The sequence below is a fragment of the Artemia franciscana genome, chromosome 4 (genome assembly GCF_032884065.1).
Source record: "Artemia franciscana chromosome 4, ASM3288406v1, whole genome shotgun sequence".
Taxonomy (NCBI): domain Eukaryota; kingdom Metazoa; phylum Arthropoda; class Branchiopoda; order Anostraca; family Artemiidae; genus Artemia; species Artemia franciscana.
In genome coordinates, this window is record NC_088866.1 from 60,860,387 (window position 1) to 60,882,983 (window position 22,597).

General features: G+C 35.7%; 1 protein-coding gene across 2 annotated transcripts in view; it reads left to right on the plus strand.

Moving 5' to 3' along the window:
* Positions 1–22,597, plus strand: part of LOC136026680 (centromere protein F-like) — a 111,011-nt gene that overhangs the window by 13,652 nt on the left and 74,762 nt on the right. For both annotated transcript variants that reach the window (XM_065703421.1, XM_065703422.1), the window contains exons 2-3: positions 18,899–19,011; positions 21,778–21,930. In XM_065703421.1, coding sequence (XP_065559493.1) covers positions 18,907–19,011; positions 21,778–21,930 — 258 coding nt within the window. In that variant the 5' untranslated portion in view covers positions 18,899–18,906. The remainder of the gene's footprint in view (positions 1–18,898; positions 19,012–21,777; positions 21,931–22,597) is intronic.

Below are 22,597 nucleotides of genomic sequence, written 5' to 3' on the forward strand. Positions count from 1 at the left end.
CGTAGTCGAAAAACCTTATAATTATGCCTTTGGGGACGACTTACTCCCCCACAGTCCCCGTAGGAGGGGCAACAAGTTACAAACTTTGACCAGTGCTTACATATAGTAATGGTTATTGGGAAGTGTACAGGCGTTTTCAGGAGGATTGTTTGGTTGGGGGAGGGGTTGAGAAGAGGGGAATATGCTGGGGGAACTTTCCATCGAGGAAATTGTCATGGGGGAAGAAAATTTCCATGAAGGGAGCGCGGGATTTACTAGCATTATTAAAAAAAAATAATGAAAAAATATATACGTTAAAGTTTTTTTCTGCTGGAAGTAAGGAGCAGCATTAAAACTTAAAACAAACAGAAATTATTACCCTCTTGTTTCTGTTATTAAATAAAAAAAAAGTTTTTTTTAACTGAAAGTAAGGAGCGACATTTAAACTTAAAACGAACAGAAATTACTTCGTATATGAAAGGGGCTGCTTCCTCATTAACACCCCGCTCTTTACGCTAAAGTTTTTACTGTTTTAAAAAGAAGAGTTGAGAGAAAGAGTCAAACTTTAGTGTAAAGAGCGGGGCGTTGATGAGGAAGCAGCCCCTTTCATATACGAAGTAATTTCTATTCGTTTTAAGTTTTAATGCCGCTCCTTACTTTCAGTTAAAAAAAACTTTTTTTTTTATTTAATAACAGAAACAAGAGGTAAGAGCTCATATGGCATTTGTGACGAGGTTGGAAGAGCCAGGAGCTCATATGGTATGAGCTCTAGCAAAATGATAAGAATCAATAGATTGATTTAAAAGGAAAATCAGAGGCTTAATACTGGTCGGGATTTAAAATAAGAGCTCTGAGTCACGAGGTCCTTCTAAATATCAAAATTCATTAAAATCCGATCACCCACTCGTAAGTTAAAAACACCTCAATTTTTCTAATTTTTCCTCTCTTCAGCCCCCGGATGGTCGAATCGGGGAAAACAACTTTATCAAGTCAATTTGTGGAGCTCCCCGACACCCCTACCAATTTTCATCGTCCTAGCACGTCCAGAAGCACCAAACTCGTCAAAGCACTGAACCCCACCCCCTAACTCTCCCAAAGACAGCGGATCCAGTCCCGTTACGTCAATCACGTATCTACGACATTTGCTTTTTCTACCCACCAAGTTTCATCCCGATCTCTCCACTCTAAGTGTTTTCCAAGATTTCCGGTTTCCCCCTCCAACTTCCCCTAATGTCAACACATCTGGTCGGGATTTGAAATAAGAGCTCTGAGACGTGAGTTCCTTCTAAATATCAAAGTTCATTAAGATCCGGTCACCCGTTCTTAAGTTAGAAATACCTCATTTTTTCTAATTTTTCCAAATTAACAGCCCCCAGCACCCCAAAGAGGACAGATCCGTTCCAATTATGTCAATCACGTATCTATAACTTGTGCTTATTCTTCCCATCAAGTTTCATCTCGATCTCTCCGCTCTAAGCGTTTTCCCAGATTTTCGGTTTTCAAGATTTCTGTTTCCCCCTCCAACCCACTATGTCTCCGGATCCGATTCGAATTGAAAATGGATCATTTGATACATAAGATTCTTCTTTTTCAAGTTTCAATAAGATCCGATCACCCATTCCTAAGATACCTGGATTTTCACGTTTTCCAAGAATTTCGGATTCCCCCTCCAACTCCCCCCAATGTCACTGGATCTGGTCGAGATTTAAAATGAGAGTTCTAAAGCACAAGATCCTTCCAAATATCAAATTTTATTAAGGTCTGATCACCCGTTCGTAAGTTACAAATACCTCATTTTTTCTAATTTTTCCGAATTACTCCCCCCCCCAACTCCACCAAAGACAGCCGATCCGGTCCGGTTATGTCAGTCACGTATCTTGGACTTTTGCTTATTCTTCTACCAAGTTTCATCCTGATCTTTCCGTTTCGAGCGTTTTCCAAGGTTTCTGGTCCCCCCTCCAATGATAGTGAAATTTCTAAATGTGAAATTTCATTAAGATTCGGTCACTCATTCGTAAGTTAAAATATACCTCATTTTTTCTAATTTTTCAGAAATAACCCTCCCTCCCCCAACTCCCCCAAAGAGAGCGGATCCGTTCCGGTTATGTCAATCACGTATCTAGAGCTTGTACTTATTTTCCCCAACAATTTTCATCCCGATCCCTCCACTGTAAGTGTTTCTAATTTAATAATCTAATTTAGTGTTTCTAATTTCTAATTTAATCTGGTCTGGTTCCTGATACACATGCCAAATTTCATCATATTAGAAGGAAGGAAGTGCCTAAACTAGCAAAACGTCCATCGACCTGGAAGTGCCTAATTTAGAAAAACCGGGACAGACAGACAGACAGACCGACCGACCGACCGACAGAATTTGCAATCGCTATATGTCACTTGGTAGATACCAAGTGCCATAAAAACTATCTTATCTAGTTTTGATGTAGTTTCCATGTACACTTCATGTGATGGCCAAAAATGTGAACAGGCCTTACAAAGAAAAGTAGAGGAAAATTCTGCTTGGTCAGATTATAAACCTTGGAAATTGACACAGTGATGACGCTTGTTCGTCTTTGCAACAAGTTCTCTTTGTGTTTTAAGTTCCAAGAAAAATTCTTCCTTCAGATTATGGGTCTACCGATGGGCACTGTTTTGTCTCCTTATTTGGCAAATTTTTACTTGGATTTCATGGAACAGTCTGCTTTGAATAGTTTCTCCTTGAAACACTCTCTCTGGATTCGTTTCGTTGATGATATTCTGTCAATTTGGGAACATGGACAAAAGATTTTTCTAAAAGAATTTTTTTGGCACATTAGAACAGTTTTGATTCGAATCTTCAATTCACGATAGAACTAAAAAATTCAGGAAAGCTGCCTATCTTGGATGTTTTAATTATAAAATATACTCCCAGTCTTGAATTTTCTGTATATAGAAAGCCGACCCATAATGGCCGATATCTACATTTCTCGTCAAATCACCCCTCTTCTGTAAAAAGATGGGTAATTATCTCTTTACTCGACAGAGTTCTAAAAATCTGTTCACGTAATCATATAGGCCTAAAATCTGAATTAAATTATGTTAAGGAAATTCTATTCTACAATGGTTACCCAATCGACTTTATTGAAAACATCATAGATAAACGATTAAAAAAGGTAAAACACGGAAATAGCGTAAAGAGCAAGGTGTTGAGGAGAGGACAACCCCTTTCATATACGGAATAATGTCTGTTCGTTTTAGGTTTTAATTTCGTTTTACTTGCAGCTAAAAAACTTATTTTTATTTAATTTCTAACCGTTTTTTAATAAATGCATGTTTTGATTTTGGTTCATCGCACATGAATAATTAAAATGTAATATGCATGTTATTCTTTTTTTTTGGCTAAATGGCTTTCTCATAGCTTTGATCGGGCGATTTTGATAATAAAAAAAAAGGAATTGGGGAGGAGGCCTAGTTGCACTCCTATTTTTGGTTAATTAAAAAGGCAACTAGAACTTATTTTGCGAAAATTTTTATTATTAATAAATATACGTAACTCACGAATTAACTTACGTAACGAAATTCTATATTTGTGTATTTTTATTTACGTATATGAGGGGGTTACCCCCCTTGTTAATACCTCACTCTTTACACTAAAGCTTCAATTTGGTCCCAATTCTTTAAGAATGACCCCTGAATCATAAAGACGGTAGAATAAATAGTTGAAATTTCTAAAAAATACTTTAGCGTAAAGAGTGAGGTATTGTAGAGGAGACGAAACCCCTTATATACGTAATAATTTCTGTTGGTTCTAATGCTGCTCCTTACTTCCACCTGAAATTTTTTTTATTTTATTTTCTAATTGTTTTTTTTAAATAATGCTAGAAAATCCTGCGGCCCCTTCATGGAAATTTTCTTCCCTCATGATAAATTCCTCCATGGAAAGATCCTACCGCCTAACCTCCTCTCATCGACCCCCCTTTAACATGAAAAAGCCCCCCCCCCCCTGAAACGTTTGTACACGTCCCAATAACCATTACCATATGTAAACAATGGTCAAAGTTTGTTACTTGCAGCCCCTCCCCCGGGGACTGTGGGGGCTTAAGTCGTCCCGAAAGACATAATTATCAGGTTTTTCGACTATGTTGAACAAAATAGCTATCTCAAAATTTTGATCCAGTGACTTTGGGAAAAAATGAGCGTGGGAGGGGACCTAGGTGCCCTCCAAATTTTTTGGTCACTTAAAAAGGGCATTAGAACTTTTAATTTCCGTTAGAATGAGCCCTCTCGTGACATTCTAGGACCACTGGGTCGATATGGTCACCCCTGGTAAAAAACTTCTGCTTTGAACTTCTCCTTGAAACTTCTGCTTTGAAGCTTAGGATATCAAACAGTTCGTGGTAACGAACTGTAGTAAGGAGCGACCCGGCTCAATAGTAAACGAAACTCTAAAAAACGGAAATTCGATATTAAAAGATATATCAAAAGAATCGGATTTTTATGCTGATTCTAAATATATAAGTTTCATCAAATTTAGTCTTTGTCATCAAAAATAGAGGGTAACACCCCCTAAAAGTCATAGGATCTTAACGAAAATTACACCATCGCATTCAGCGTATCAGAGAACCCTATAGAAAAAATTCCAAGGTCCAATCTACAAAAATGTGGAATTTCGTATTTTTTGCCAGAAGACAAATCACGGGTGCGTGTTTATTTGTTTTTTTTTTTTTTTTTTTTTTTTTTTTCCCAGGGGTCATCGTATCGACCAAGTGGTCCTAGAGTTTTGCAAGAGGGCTCATTCTAACGGAAATGAAAAGTTCTAGTGCCCTTTTTAAGTGACCAAAAAAATTGGAGGGCACCTAGGCCCCCTCCCACGCTCATTTTTTTCCCAAAGTCAACGGATCAAAATTTTGAGATAGCCATTTTGTTCCACATAGTCGAAAACCTTAATAACTATGTCTTTGGGGATTACTTACCCCCCACAGTCCCTGGGGGAGGGGCTGCAAGTTACAAACTTTGACCAATGTTTACATACAGTAATGGTTACTGGGAAGTGTACTGATGTTATCAGGGGGATTTTTTTGGTTTGGGTGTGGGGTTCAGGGGAGGGCTATATGGGAGGATCTTTCCTTGGAGGAGTATTTCATGGGGGAAGAAAAATTCAATGAAAAGGGCGCAGGTCTTTCTAGCATTACTATAAAAAAAAACAATGAAAATATAAACATGAAAAAGTTTTTTCAATTGAAAGTAAGGAGAAGCATTAAAACTTAAAACGAACAGAGATTATTACGCATATGAAGGGTTCTAAAAATGCTTTAGCATAAAGAGCGAGGTATTTAGGAGGAGATAAATACTTCGCTCTTTATGCTAAAAATTTTTTAAATAATTTCAACTATTTATTCTACGGCCTTTCTGATTCAGGGGTCATTCTTAAAGAATTGGGATAAAACGTAACGTAAGTTACGTAAGTTATGTACGTTTGTTACGTAAGTTAATTCTTAAGTTACGTTTTTTTTTACTAATAAAAACGTTCGTTAAAAATTAAAAGATCTAGTTGCCTTTTTGAGTAACCATAAAATTGGAAGGCAACTAGACCTCCTTCCCCACCCCTTATTTCTCAAAATCGTCTGATCAAAACTAAGCGAAAGCCATTTAGCCAAAAAAAGAATTAATATGCAAATTTCATTTTAGTAATTTATGTACGGAGAGCCAAAATCAGACATGCATTAATTCAAAAACTTTCAGAAATTAAATAAAAAAAAAACAAGTTTTTTTAAATGAAAGTAAGGAGCGACATTAAAACTTAAAACGAACAGAAATTACTCCGTATATGAAAGGGGCTTTTCCTCCTCGACACCCCGCTCCTTGCGCTAAAGTTTGATTCTTTCTCGCAACTCTACTTTTTAAAACAATAAAAAACTTTAGCGTAAGGAGCGGGGTGTTGAGGAGGAAAAGCCCCTTTCATATACGGAGTAATTTCTGTTCGTTTTAAGTTTTAATGTCGCTCCTTACTTTCATTTAAAAAAACTTGTTTTTTTTTTATTTAATTATTGTAAATGGTCATTCTTTCCCTACCGTTCATACCCTGAACGATTCGAAACTTCTTGTGTTAGTCTTTCACAATAGGTTTTTTTTATTTTACATTTTTTTTTTTTTTTTTTTTTTTTTTTTTTTTTTTTTTTTTTATTGGACAAGGGGCTGCTTGCCCACATTTTAGTCCTATATACATAGGACTATAGGACTATATACATCCTATATTGTCCTATATACATAGGACTATAGGACTATATACATCCTATACACATTTACATATATATATATATATATATATATATATATATATATATATATATATATAGTATATGTATATGTATATATATATATATATATATATATATATATATATATATATATATATATATATATATATATATATATATATATATATATATATATATATATATCATGAAAAGAGAAATCACCAATGCAACAGCACAAACACACACACACACACAAAAAAAAAAAAAAAAAAAAAAAAAAAAAAAAAAAAAAAAAAAAAAAAGACTGAAGGAGAAAAGGAAGACTGTTTTCCTAAATTAGTGATTAATATAGACCAGCACTTGAATGAGGCCTTAACCCTACTCATCCATACAATCACATAGGTCAAACAGCATAGCCACACACAATCAACCATAAAGAATAATCCATGGACAGGCAGTCATGTCGTCAATAAGTATAAGTCGTATATATATACTTGTTTGGACTAAAATGTGGGAAGCAGCCCCTTGTCCAATAAAAAAAAAGAAAAAAAAAAGCTATTGTGAAAGACTAACACAAGAAGTTTCGAATCGTTCAGGGTATATATATATATATATATATATATATATATATATATATATATATATATATATATATATATATATATGTATATGTATATATATATTGCTTTCTTTCATTTTTGCCATGGCTAGGGAGGCACCACGGCTGGGGGGTTGCCTAATTTGAATAATTTTGGCCCAAGCGCCGTGGCTGGGGAGGTAGCACGGCTGGGGCTTGCCCACTTTGATAATATTTTTCACTTTGAATTGACTTTTTTGCCTATATTTGAGACGAGAGGGGGTCTAAAATAAAATTTTGTCCCAGGCACCAATAACCTCCAATAACCTCAAGGCTCTACTTATTTCCGACAAGTTATATTAATCTTCCGTGGTTTTGATTTAAACAAGCCAGGCTTGGTTAAGAGGCCATCTATAGTGAGGGGGGGTTTCTAATATAACGCAAGTTATGTTTGCATCTATTTCTCCCAATTAAAGGTGCACAACCTACCTAAATTGTTTTATGGTTGTGGGTCTGGCTAAGCCGGACTAATGCCGTAAACTGCATATTTAGCTAAAAGCTAAAAAAAAAGCGAACGAGATTTTAGTTTTGATAGGGTGTTCTTGAAAGAGACCTTTACTTGTGCCCCCGCACCTCCCCTTCTCCTGACAAATCAGCAGATTCTTGGAGATCATAAATCGACAGATAAGGCGGGTAAGTGCAAACTGTAAATAACTTGAACCTAAGAAAAAGCACACACTATGTTCTGATTTAGACGGTCGTTGTTTTTACAGAAGCGTTTATTATGAAAAAAATTGACCCACAGAGCAAACAAATAGAGCAATTACTGTTTGAAGCTATAGGGTTTATCGGAAAATAATGGTATATACTCTGTTTCGAATTCTAGACAATCCAGCCGCATTTTGGACGTCATCAATCGACACAGATTGACTTGCAACCATATATTAAGCACCTGAATCACGAATGTAAAAATTTAATTAATGGGGCTTGATTTTGAACAGCCCCTAAAACCAAAGAGATAATTTCCCGTAGATTTTCCTCTTTCTATGCTATCCATTGTTCGTTTGGTTTGTCCACTTTTTTTCCGCTATCATGTCGCTTTATTGTCCTCTTAGTTAGAACTTTTTCTCTCAAATCTTAAACTTCTGCCAAACGAGTCAGGCTATTCAATTTTCAAACGGGAAAAAATCGATCCACTTAGAATTTCCATGGAAACGCGTTAGATTTCTTTCCTGAAATCTGAGAAATTTTATTGCTGACGGCTTATGGCGGTCTAGATATCTCTTGAAATGAAATATTTTTTCATGAAATGCGTCAACCGCCCTTTTCCCCCTAACAGGGATCCACAAATTGCCTGGACTCAACTTCGTAAACAGGATGATTCATTATTTCTCAACAATTGTGGAATTGAATTTGAAACCAGAAACCGTATTATTATTCATTTTTTATTGCTATTCAAAGTAATTACGCAATGTTGTTAGAGATTTTATTCTTTTTTCCCCAAACGTAATTTAATCATCGTGCTCAAGGGGCTACGGTTACGTCATCTTGGATTCAGTGAAGGCGTTTTTAGTAGAATGGATGAACGAACGTAGACCTGGGTTTAGGTAGAGAAGCAGGGTTAGTAACATAAGACCTAGGGCTAGAGCAATCGCTGGAGAATCAAAGTCAGGTGCGTTAATGATATAACAATGTTTAATTCCATCCGTGAATTACTCTTACGTCTCCTTTCTACTAAGAGGGAATCTAAAAAGCACGGTATCTTACTTTTAATCGGTAAATGAATGATTCATTATTTGTTCTATACGCATGCAAAGGGAAGCTGAATTGGTAGCTATTGGGATATTACGCACTTATTATTTAATGCGCACTAAGTATACTTATCATTACATAACTAAAAAAAGATCCTGTCGGGCAACAATAGTAAAAAAAAGAGGAAACATCGTAGCGTAGGCTATATTTTTTTTTTGAGAAACAGGGGAAAAGATTTGTTCCTCTTCCCCCAAACCCACAATTTTAGTCCTCTTACCCTCCCACCCAAGAAAACCTTCTGAAAGGTTCAACTCGAACCCCCAGCCTTGAGACGAAACGGAGTGTACTTACCAAACTACGCATGAAATTTGTCACATTTTAATGAAACTAATGGGTGTATACAATTTCTATAAAGAGATACACTAACTCTGGGATAAATCAAACAGTTCGTGGTAACGAACTGTTATAAGGAGCGACCCGGCTCAATAGTAACTGAAACTCTAAAAAATGGAATTTTGATACCAAAAATTACATCAGAAGAATTGCATTTTAATGCTGATTTTAAATATATAAGTTTCATCAAGATTAGTCATACCCATCAAAAGTTACGAGCCTGAGAAAATTTGCCTCATTTTAGAAAATAGGGGCAAGCACCAACTAAAACTCATACAATCTTAACGAAAATCACACCATCAGATACAGCGTATCAGAGAACCTTGAAGTAGAAGTTTCAAGCTCCTATCTACAAAAATGTGGAATTTCGCATTTTTTGCCAGAAGACAGACCACGGATGCGTGTTTTTTTTGTTTTTTTTTTTCAGGGGTGGTCGTATCGACTCAGTGGTCCTAGAATATCGCGAGAGGGCTCATTCTAACGGAAATTAAAAGTTCTAGTGCCCTTTTTAAGTGATCATGAAAATTGGAGGGCACCTAGGCCCCCTCCCTCGCTCATATTTCCCAAAGTCACCGGATCAAAATGCTGAGATAGCCATTTTATTCACCATAGTCGAATAACCTAATAAGTATGTCTTTGGGGACGATTTACTCGTCCCCAAAGTAATGGTTAGTAACCAGTAATGGTTACTGGGAAGTGTACAGACGTTTTCAGGGGGATTTTTTGGTTAATGGAGGGAGGGAGATTTGAGGGGCGGGTACGTGGTAGGATATTTCCATGCAGGAAATTCTCATGGGGAAAAGAATTTCAATGAAGGGGGCGCAGGATTTTCTAGCATTATTTGAAAAAACAATGAAAAAATAAATATGAAAAGTTTTTTCTACTGAAAGTAAGGAGCAGCATTAAAACTTAAAACGAACAAAAATTATTACACATATGAGGGGTTTACCTCCTCGTAATACCTCACTCTTTACGCGAAAGTATTTTTAGTAATTTCAACTATTTACTCTACGGCCTTTGTAATTCAGAGGTCATTCTTAAGGAATTGGGACAAAATTTAAGCTTTAATGTAAAGAGCGAGGTATCGACGCAATAAAAACATACGAATATAGAAGTTTGTTACGTTGTTAATTCGTAAGTTACGTATATTCTTAACTAATGAAAAAGTTTGTAAAAAATTAAAAGTTCTAGTTGCCTTTTTAAATAATCAAAAAATTCGAGGGCAACTGGGCCTCCTCCCTCGCTCCTTTTTTCTGAAAATCGTACGATTAAAACTATGAGAAAGCCATTTAGCAAAAAAAAATTAATATGCAAATTCCGTTTTTATTATTTATGTTCGGAGAGCCAAGATCAAAACATGCAATAATTCAAAAACGTCCAGAAATTAAATTGAAAAAAGCAAGTTTTTTTTTTAATGAAAGTAAGGAGCAACATTAAAACTCAAAACGAACATAAATTACTCCGTATATGAAAGGGGCTTTTCCTCCTCAACGCCCCGCTCTTTACGCTAAAGTTTTTTTTTACTGTTTTAAAAAGTAGACTTAAGAGAAAGAGTCAAACTTTAGCGTAAAGAGCGAGGCGTTGAGAAGGAAAAGCCTCTTTCATATACGGAGTAATTTCTGTTCGTTTTAAGCTTTAATGTTGCTCCTTACTTTCATTTAAAAAAACTCGTTTTTTATTTAATGAATAAAAAAACATATGATCTCTTGCTTTATTTCTGGCTGTAAACGTATAATAAACTTATAAGAAATAAAGAAAGTTTATTACAATAAATAGCGTATTCTTTGCTTCTGCTATTTTTAGGTTTTAATCTGGCTCTTTATTTTTTTTTTTTTTTTGAAAAACAGTTTTTATGGCGAACATTTTTTAAATTTTTTTTTCAGTGTTTTGTTGACATGGCTTTATTATGGATTAACTGTGGGAGTTGGGGGTCAAGTTGATCTCGGATAATATATTTGTTTGACCTTCCAGTCATTTAGATAAAGTAGCTATCTCACAATTTGGATCTGGTACCATGAGGGTAACGAGGGGGAGGCTATGAGCATGAAAGAGACTGATTGCCTTCCAATCATCTTTGCCTTTTTTAAAGCACCCTAGGATTTTTCATTTCTGATCAAATGATATCCCTCCCAAGTTTCTGCGACCATATATATACGAACTGCAACTGCTTCCATACGAAACAGTTGATTGAAAATAATGCATAGGAGGTACATGGCCCTTTTCTAATTTGTCACCTTAAAAAAAAAAGTTTTTGCTAGGGAAGCAAAGAGCGAAGTTGAAACTTAAAACGGACAAGAATTATTAATTCGCAGCCTATCTAATATATATCAATAGTACTAGTACAAATAAACCAACTAATTATGTTTCCCTATGCTTTTAGGATTATAGAAAACTAGCGCTTTAATGAAAGCAGAAAAACTCAAGCATAAAAAAGAGGAATATTGATTTGGGAAGTCAAAAGTGAGTATGTAACGTGACAACAATAAACGAATCTATAAAGCTTTTCGTAGTCTTACACCACTTGTGACATCAGTAACTTCAGTATACAATTGAAATTATCTTAAAAACATAAGCGCAAAATTAAATACTTCTTTAATAACCCTGAAGAAATTGAACAGTATACAGAAATATTAGATTGATTTATCAGGTAGCATTTTGGTCTTGCCAGCTATAATACCAATACTGAGTAATATACAGTCTTAAATTGTAAAAATATGCTTTAGTATTACTTGAAATGAAAATCAAATAAGACGTAATATAAACTCTGGGAATCTGATTATTTTTCTCTATATAACAGTGAATCTCAACCATGATACAAATTCTAAAGCTAGTCTATAGTCCTAATGCTATCAACCTGGCTTTACTTCGAACTTGTCTACAAACTAATCATGACATGTCCTTTTCAGGACCAAACTGAGAGCCAGTCAAAACTCCTATATTATTTTGTGTTTACAGAAAAGCGCTAGTTTTCTATAACGCTAAAACATAGAGAAACATAATTAGTTGGTTTATTTGTACTAGTAATATTGATATATATTAGATAGGCTGTGAATTAATAATTTTTGTCTGTTTTAAGTTTCAACTTTGCTCTTTGCCTCCATCGGAAAAACTTTGTTTTTTATATTAATCTTTGTTCGTTTTTGATTAAAATTTAATGCAGAAAAATCGCTGCCATGATCTTTTTTATTTATACTGAATAGTGTATATCCTTTTTAAGTTGTAATGTCACTCCTTAGTTTCAGTTGAGAACTTGTTTTTAATGTAATTTCTAGTTATCACGGATCTAGGGGAGATAAGACACCTTTAGAAAATACTGCAAACAACCATGACAACTACTAAAGACTTTCAATCTATAACATAAAGTTCATTATAGATACTTCACAAAACGATACATGTTTTTTAGGAACGTTGGTTTTTCGATGAGCAAAAGGCTGTTTTTACTCGGCCGACTTCGCCTGAAAAAGCCATAGTGAAGACAGGGCTATATAAATCACCTACTGACTAGCAGAAACTAGAAGGCTACTGTAACAAAAGATAGCTGTTTAAGGGATTATTTAAAAGCTTATATTTTTACCTAATCGCTTTTTATAAATTTGACTCGATAGCACATTCCCACAAAGTGCATTTTCGGTTTTTGACGGAAAAAAGTTCCTTTTCCAATGAAATGACTAAAAAAAAGTTGTTTTTTAAAATCTAGGTAGGAGCAAAAACTAAGGGGGCAAGGACGTCCATTCTCCTCAACTACCACCGTTTGAACTAGCACACAGACTTGATTGCAGAGCGAAGTTCAAAGGTTCAATTCAAAACTGTTGATCATTCAAGTTTAAATTTTGGTAGAATTTTATTTGAAACGTTTTTAGTGTTAGTTAATTTCTTTTACTTTTAACATGAGTAGGCGATTTATGGAACTTACTAATAGGGTGTGGAGGGGGAGTATATTTTAGGGGTTCTTATAAACCTCTAGTTAAGGGCTTTAGACCATAGTTATTGCAATGGAACCGTTTTATGCTTCCAAACTCTTCCACTTAAGAAGTGATACCAAAAGTGCCGTTTTTAGTGCTATATGGCACTTTAGTGTGGTGTAATTGATAAAAAGCACGTATATATTAGTAATAGGTTTAAAATGAGCCTTCCCGGGATATGCTTTAAAAATGAGTGCACTACATTTGCAAAAATAGTGGATTATCTGAAAAGTAATCATAAGAAACGAACCATGATTGAAAAAGAAAATCGAACGTATGATAATCTAATTTGAAGTCCAGAGCTGTACTAACAGAACCACGCCTCTAATAATGTAATTTAACATATTGGAGTTTAAAGACTTTAATTGCGTAGCTTATTAAGGGGGCCCGGAGGAGGAATTTGTGGGAGGTGTTCTTGTAAATCTGCAGTTAAGGGTTTTGGACCGTAATCATTACCATGATTCCATGTGCTTCCAAGATTTTTCACTTAAGAAGTGGCACCAAAAGTGTTGTTTTGAGTGCTATATCTCACTTGCCAATGATAGAATTGAAAAAAAACACGTAGATATGAGCAACATTTTTCAAACGAGCCCTTAAACATCACTCTACAAAAGTTCTGATAGCCCACTATCCCCAAGCTTTTATGCTTGAGACATGGCACCAAAAGTGCCGTTTTTAGTGCCATTTGAAACCATTATAGCGCCATTACAGATGATGGATTTTATAGGAAGAACGTAGATATGAGCAATATTTTTTATGGGAGCTATCAAAAATCTATCTAAGATGTTCTGGTAGCCCGCTAGACCCACCCCTGAAGAAACGGCATAAAAGCGCCTTTTTTCGTGCCATATGGCACTTGCAGCTCGCATAGTTTATATGAACCACATACATATGAGAAATAGTTTTTGAATGAGCTCTTAAGCATCTCTCTGTGGTGTTCTAGTAACCCACTAGGCCTAGAAAAAAAGAAGAAAAAAAGATCGTTTTGACATTTTTAAAGTTTTAATTACTATTGGCTTTGGATCACTTTTTACTAGGTTGCTTCTGATGCTTCAACCATGACAAAGAGTTCATTGCGAATCCTCTATGTCTCCGGATCCAATTTGAATTGAAAATGGAGCATCTGAGACATAAGATTTTTCTATACATCAAGTTTCATTGAGATCCGGTCACCCATTCGTAAGATACCTCGATTTCACGTTTTCCAAGAATTCCGGCTTCCCCCTCCAACTCCCTTCCATGTCACCGGATCTGGTCGGGGTTTAAAATGAGAGTTTTAAAGAACAAGATCCTTCTAGATATCAAATTCATTAAGATCTGATCACCTGTTCGTAAGTAAAGTTTCATTTTTTCTTATTTTTCGAATTACTCCCCCCCCCCCAATTCCACCAAAGAGAGCGGATCCGGTCAGGTTGTGTCAGTCACCTATCTTGGACTTGTGCTTATTCTTCCCACCAAGTTTCATCCCGATCCCTCCACTCTAAGCATTTTCGAAGAGTTTAGGTTCTGCCCCCCCCCAACATCCCCTTCACCGGATAAGATTGAAATTTAACATAAGAGCTCTGAGACATGATATCCTTCCAAACATCAAATTTCATTAAGATCCGATCTCTCCTTCGTAACTTAAAAATACCTCATTTTTCAAATTTTTAAGAATTAACCCTCCTCCCCCCACTCCCCCAAAGTGAGCGGATCCGTCCCGGTTATGTCAATCACGTATCTAGGACTTGTGCTTATTTTTCCATCGAGTTGCATCCCGATCCCTCCACTCTAAGCGTTTTCCAAGATTTTAGGTTCCCCTTCTCAATTCCCCCCAATGTCACCGGATCCAGTCGGAATTTAAAATAAGAGCTCTGAGACATGATATCCTTCCAAACTTCAAATTTCATTAAGATCCGATCACTCCTTCGTAAGTTAAAAATACCTAATTTTTCTAATTTTTCAGAATTAGCCCTCCCCCCACTCCCCCAAAGAGAAAGGAGTCGTCCCGGTTCTGTCAATCACGTATCTAGGATTTGTGCTTATTTTTCCCACCAAGTTTCATCCCGATCCCTCCACTCTAAGCGTTTTCCAAGATTATAGGTTCCCCCCTCAATTCCCCCCAATGTCACCGGATCCAGTCGAAATTTAAGATAAGAGCTCTGAGACACGGCACCTTCCAAACTTCAAATATCATTAAGACCTGATCACTCCTTCTTAAGTTAAAAATACCTCATTTTTTCTATTTTTTCCGAATTAACTGTCCCCCCCCCCCACTTTCCCCCTCCCAGATGGTCAAATCGGGAAAACGGCTATTTTTAATTTAATCCGGTCCGGTCCCTGATACGCTTGCCAAATTTCATCGTCCTTGTTAACCTGGAAGTGCCTAAGTAGCAAAACCGGGACAGACAGACCGACAGAATTTGCGATCGCTATACATATCAGACACATCAGTGCTACCAATGCAAAAAAAAAGTGATTTTCCTTCTAATTTCCCTGAACAAGGTTTTCGATCTTGCTAATTCCAATGTTACACTTTTCATCTTGATCTGACGCCATTTTCGAGGGACTTGAGGCTTTATTTTGAAATCACCATCATTTCTTTTCGCAATAAACTTTTACTTTTAAGACGGACCGAAATAATAGTTACCATTCCTGAGTCAGTGACAGATGTCATTTTTTTTTCACGAGGGAGTTTTTTTTTTTCAGAACGCGTTTTTTGACTTTTGGTTACTATAGGATGTGTTTCACTACCGATTCGTGCGATACCGATAAGCCTGGTACCACGTACAGCCCTTCCTCAGAGACTATGGAGGGTCGTATCATCATCAAAACCATATTTATTGGACCTTTGAACTGTGTTGAAACATAATGGCTATCTCAAATTTTTATTGGACAACTTTGGGAGGGGGGAGTGCTAGTTGCCCTCCAATCTTTTCGGTCACTTAAAAAGGCACTAGCAAATTTAATTTCCGTTCAAATAAGCTATTAAATATCTCTATGATTTTCTGGTAATTCGCTAAGCATCTCTCTATAATGTTCTGGTTGCCCGCTAGGCCTGTTGAAAAAAAAACTTTAAAAAAAGGGCACTAGCAAATTTAATTTCCGTTCAAATAACCCATTAAACGTCTCTCCAAAATGTACTGGTCATTCGCTAGCCCCGGTAGGAAAAAAACAGCAAAAAAACGGGAGACAGATCAGTACTACCCGTGCAAAAAAAGTAATTTTGCTTGTTATTCAAGGAGGGGGACTAAACTGTATATACCTTTCAGCCCTACAAAGTGAATGAAGTAATTTTGCTTCAGTTTAAATTATCTATGATCAGTATAGCGGTTTTTGACAAAATACCTCAAGTTGTTAAAACTCGCTATCACCTTTATGTTCACCATTTTAAATTCCTAATGAAAAACAAACAACAGGTAAAGCAAAAGGGAATTTCCAAAACAGTGAAATTTGTTTAAACCTTAAATGAATATTTCGGCTCTATATCTAAGAGTAGTTCTCAGAAAAAACACTTATATAAATAAAATAAAACTCGCAATAAAATGCGATCTTTAAAATTATAATTAAAATAGTCCCAAAATCATTACTTCAGCGATGTTCAACTAGGACTGATTCATTCAGTCCTATTCATTCAATTCATTCAGGTAAAGTAAGAATCAAGAACATATTTTTAATGGGATTCTTGTCTTTTTACAGATCTTTTAGAGACCTAAAGATCTCTTTTAAGAGACATAACAATATCCTTTTTTGATCTGTTTTAGAAAAAGGAGATATCCATTTTAGAGACCTAAAAGATCTTTCGTAACAGGTTCACTGATATTAACTATTGGTTTTGTAATATAATTTGTCAAATAGTTTTTAATTAAATTTTGCACATATGGCGTTGATTGAGTATGTTCATTTAAGGTTTGAACAAATTTCACTGTCTTGGAAATTCCGTATTGTTTTACCTGTTGCTTGTTTTTATAATGGATAGACAGTGTGGTTTTCGTCGTTAAATTCATAATTCTGAAAATAAACCACCTGAGATGGCATAGGTGTCCTTTATTCTAAGTTTAAATGGAGTGATCTAAAATTATGATAAATTTATGTTTTACTTTTCGCATTCAATAACCATATGCTCCCCTTCAATACAATTGATTGCTTGGACTTACCCCTGATTTTCAAATTTATGAAAAGCCGTTGCAGCTCCTCATCTAAAATGCAATTTTTATCTTTTCTATAAAATCACCCTTCAAAAAGTGCATTTTTCTTTCATTTCCGCTTCAATTCGCCAGGGACCATCTGCCCTCCAAATTTTATTCACTTTTTCCAAAATTATGAAAAGTACCCTGCGCCTATTTAATCTTCCATTGTTCAAATTCGTCCCCATTCAATTTCATTCTTTGCATTAAAAAAGGGATGTTTTTTGCTTGGAAATTTGAGGAATTGTAGAAAAACTTTGATATTCAAAGGGGATTAGCATTGAGCGCGTGCGAGGTCTGTATGTAATGGTACACATTGACAAGTAAACATCGGTACCCTACTTAATTCACCCTTTGAAAGGGGTGCATTAGCGTCAGAATAGATCTGTATGAAGTTTTTCAAATTTTTGGAAACGCAGCATTATTGAAACATCTGCAATGGTATCAGAGTAGTAAACACGGAAGGGGTAAAAATGGAAAATATTTATCCACCCTCACTTTTTATACTGTCACAAAAATAAGTAGGGTGTGCTCAATCAATCTGACTGCTTGAACGCTTTCTGTTTCGGTTGTTCAAAATGTTGTATCAAGAGATAGCTTCATCTGCGGGTCATTGGACAATCAAAGAAAGCTAACACTGTTTCAAGATCTTAAAAGGTTTGAAGTAAACTATTCGCTAAAATGATGGTCACATCATATACCGAAATCTGCTATATGTTTTAGGACAAGTTAACAGCGATTCAAAAATACGACCAAAGAACTAATGGAAAGAGCTTCGTTTAGGCCGATGTAATCATTGGTTTATGTGTTAAAATTAAAAAGGGCCCCATAAGGGCCCTGGCTATGACTTGGTAGGATTTTCTTTTTTAGATTTACAGATTTGTAACGAATGGTTGATTCTGAAAACCGCTTTTGTATCTTATGCAACGAAAAATTTAAGCGAAAAGAGGGCCCAATTCACAAAAATGTACGGGGAGGGGGAATAATATTTATTTTTCAAAATCTGGGGAGTGAGAAACTTTTTTTTTTGCCTTTTTTCAATGAAAATACCAAAAAAACTATTTTTTAATGAAATACCAAAAAAAAGTATTTTTTTTAAATATAGAGGTGACAAAAAAAAATCTAGAGGGTAGCCTAATGCACAAGTTAATTGTTCAGAACAGGTTAGTAAGCTAGGAGAGGTCCTTGGAGAAAAATAAATAAAATGTGTATATACACATGCACGTTTTTTAAAGATTATGTTAAAAAATGAAAATAAAAAACGGATCTTCTCCAAATGTTTATGGCATAGCAAAGTCATATCTATGGGTTGGGATGGGTAGGGGTTTTGATCCCCCACAAAAAGTCTGACTCGTAAAAACGTAACTAAAATGCACATAAACAAATTTTGATGTGTCTTCTAAAGGTTTTTTCTGCAAAAAAAATACTGCCCCCCCCCCCCAAACAAAAATCCTGGATACGCCTTGCAGTACAGACTAGATATTTAAGTTTTATGTAATTATATATTTGTGCAACTGCGATAATGATTCTTGGCTGGGATTCCCCCAAAATCCTAGCACTCTAAAGGAATTGTCAAAGAGTAAACCTCCAGGTTTCTAAAGGAGGGAGTCATAAAAAGTTTTGGGTAGCACAGAAGGCCCCTTGATAGTCCATGAGAAAGAATGAGCTACAATGAAACACGTGAACTTCGATGAATGAAATTGAAGCGATAGGCAAGTTGAGATACACTGAGTTAAACAATAGAAATTATCTCACTAATTAAAATATATGTATTTTTTTTTATTACTTTGGTTTTTGGTCTCCCAACGCTTTAAAAAAAATGCTTGTTTTATCTAGGAATTACAATGGGGAAAGTTCAAGAATTGTCACCAGCAGAAAATCAAGAAATAGAGAAGATCAAGTTAAAAAAGAAAAAGGATAGGATTCAGAAAAAGAAACAAAAGGAAGAGGTAAGTGTTCTTTGTTTTTTCTTTTTGTTTTGTCTTTGTTCTGTCTCTTTTTGTCATGATGGTCATATCAATCGTCATCTCGCCTACGATGTCGTACTTTGTATAAGGTATTTATATCTGGGGGGGGGGAATAATTCGTATTGTGCCTTTAACCCAATATAATTCTTCCTTTGTGCTCTTAATAGTACTTTTCGGATAGACTTCATGATCATAATTAACGCTCAAAAGATTTTTTTCGTTAGGAATATAGTTTGTTTTTGAGAAAATGTTTATAAAATTTATTTCTCCACTACTTTTATTACTCTTATAAAGTAAATTATTAAAACTTATTTTCCCACTTGATTATTTTGATAATGTCAATCTTTGCGTTTTGTCCTAGGTATGTTTATGTTGTGCAAGGGGAAGTTGTAAACATCATAAAATTTCTGTTGAAATTTTAACACCTAGGGCAAATAATTCAATTTTCTATAGCTCTTTCCCCATCAGACTTACTAAATATGGAATAAAAGAGCAAGTTTTTTTTTTCAATTCAAAGTAAGGAGCAATATTAAAATTAAAACAAACAGCAACTACTACGTCTGTGAAAGGGGCTCAACACTTCTCTTTTTACGCTAAAGTTTTTTAGTACTTTAAAAAAGCTTCTTATTTTTCTGATTAAAAGACCTTTGAGTCTCAGGAGTCTCTCTTAAAGAATCGGGACAAAATTCAAACTTTAGCGTAAAGGAGTTGAGGAGGGAGCAGCCCCCTTCATATATAGTAATTTCTATTCGTTTCGTTTTAAGTTTTAATATTGCTCCTTACTTTCAGTTAAAAAAAACTTGTTTTTTTAATTAATTTCTGATCGTGTTTTGAATAATGCCAGGAAATTTGGCTACGCCTCCACGAAGAAATACCCCTCACCACGGAATTATTCTCTAGACAATTCAATCCGAGGGAAAATTTATCCCAGACAATAACATCTCGGCGCGTAAAATTAAGACGGAAAAGAGAAAGCAAGACATAAAAAGCAATTTTGTATAGGATTTATGGCGAATTTCCCTATTTTAAAATTTTTCCTGGAAAGCTCGTCCCCTGGAAACTTCCCTCCCCCACGGAAAATTCCTCCCTGAAAAAACAGGAAAAAATCTCCCCCTCCCCTACCTGAAAATGTATGCATACTTCCCAAATAACAAATACTACGCGGAAACAATGGACGAATTTCATAACTTAAGAACCTATCGTCTGTGGCGTGAGGAGGTCATGTTATATCCAAAGGCATAGTTATTGGGCCTTTCAACTATGATGAACAAAATTGCTATTTCAAAATTTTGATCGGACAGTTTTTGGAAAAGAACGGGCAGGGGAGGGGGCTAGTTGCCCTCGGATCTTTTTGGTTACTTAAAAAGGGCACTAGAACTTTGAATTTCTATTCAAGTGAACCCTCTCCCATTATTCTAAGACCACTGCGTCTATACAATCACCCCTGAAAAAATAAGAATAAATAAAGACGCATCCGTGATCTTTCTTCTGGCAAAAAATAGGAAATTTCACATTTTTGTAGATACGAAGTTGGAACCTCTACAACAAAATTCTCTGATACGCTGAATCTGATGTTGTCATTTTCATTAAGATTCTTTGACTTTTGAGGGGTGTTTCCCTCCTTTTTCGAAAATAAGGCAAATCTTCTCCGGCTCGTTGTCTTTGATGGGTAACGCTAAACTTGATGAAACTTGTATATTTGGAATCAGTATAACAAGCCAATTCTTTGGTATATCTATTGGTATTGGAATTCCAGTTTTTTAGAGTTTCGTTTACTATTGAGCCGTGTCATTCCTAACTTACAGTTTGTTACCACGAAGTGTTTGATAATGTTTTTGTCAGAACCTGAAAGAGACTGATTAAATACAAATGTTCCCTAAGTTAATCATGACAAGGTACGTACACACACTCTCTTCCCTGTTCCCTTTCCTCCCTCCTACCCACCTTCTTTCCACCAATTCATGTATCTCTCTCTCTTTTCCTTTCTCTCTCTTACTCTCTATTCCTGTCTTCCCTTCTCCTTTCTTTTTTCTGTCATCTTTCTTAGCGTGACGTTGACGTAAATCTTTGATTTCATATTGCCAAGCTATGCTTCTTGAATCTTGTTCTATATTTTCTCTTTTGCTCTTAATCAGGATTTCTGAGAGGTAAAGATTCGCTGAGACCCGAGTTCTAAGTCAGGTATGTATAGACGTGACCCTCTTTGTACATTCTCTCAAATTTTAAGTTTATTGCGATTTTTCGTGCGATTTTTCGTAAGATTTGTGTCTGGTTTCCATTTATTTTACCTTTATGTTCATTTTTAATTTGTCACTCTCCCCACTTCAAAGCTAGACCCAATCCCAACACGGGGCACGTGTAGAAAACTGCTCCAAGGACTGCTTATATTAAATAAGTGTTTGTATTTCTGTTGAAGAAGGGGCTTAGAAATAACTTTTCCCTCGCTCGTTTCGGCTGTTTTCAGCTTCTCAGTCACCCATGTCTTTGCTTTGAATCAAGTCTTGCTAAATTAACAATGCCATTCTTAGAAGGGGGGAGGGGCTGCGGCTGGGAGATTGCCTACTTTGATCAAATTTTTCGCTTTTGTTCGGCTGTTTTTGCTGATATTTGAGTAAGAAGGGGGGCGCTATAAAAAAATTTTCCTGGGTACCACCGACGCTAGACGCTAGAAACGGCTCTGTAGATAAGAACTCACAATTTAATTAGATTATGTGGCTAGAAAATCATATGACTTTCTATATTTTACAGGAGATTGGATTATATAGCCGTGACGATTTAGATTTGGACCGCGAAACCTTTCCGATTGCATATTTCATTGGTGACAACAAAGGCATGATCGAACAAATTTTTTCGGTTGTTAACGGCGCAAGACTGCAAGCAATGCTGCCTCCTCTGTTGAAGGTTTGCTCGGAATTTTCATTTTAATGTCTTTAGTTATCTTAGGAATGTAAAACAAAATTAACATTACCGACTGTATTAGATTTCCTTACTATAATATCTATTTTCTTTAGTGGTTGGGGGAACATCAAAAGATTTTTGTACAGGGGGGGGGGCTACCATGAGAATTTTTTGGTGGGGGAGGTGCTACCAAAAAATGAAGAAGAAGGGAGGTACCTCACATAAGGGGCTACTGTCTCAGATAAGATCCTTTTCACCTGCATTTTGGGATTTTATTATGTTTTTTAGGGTTAGTATATTAGACGAAGGCCTTAGCAAACAAGGTCTTAGAAAACCTTTTAGAGGTTTTGCGAGTTCAAGGTGCGATAATAAAATCAATGAAGTGGACAGCCTCACTTACCTAGGTAGTATTAATAGTAAAGACGGTGGATGCAGCGAAGATTTTAAAAGTAGAATAGCCAAGGCCCCGGGTGTTTTTTTCACAATTGAATAAAGTTTGGAAGAATAGCAGGATAAGTCTGTAAACAAGTTTGTTGCTCTGGAGCATGGGTACTCTAAAAAAGAGGAAGATTTGCTCAAAGTTTTCCAAAAAAACTGCCTACGGATTGTTTTGGATACCATATTGACTGACCGTATCTCAAATAGTAGGTTGTGCGAAAAGTGTGGTTCA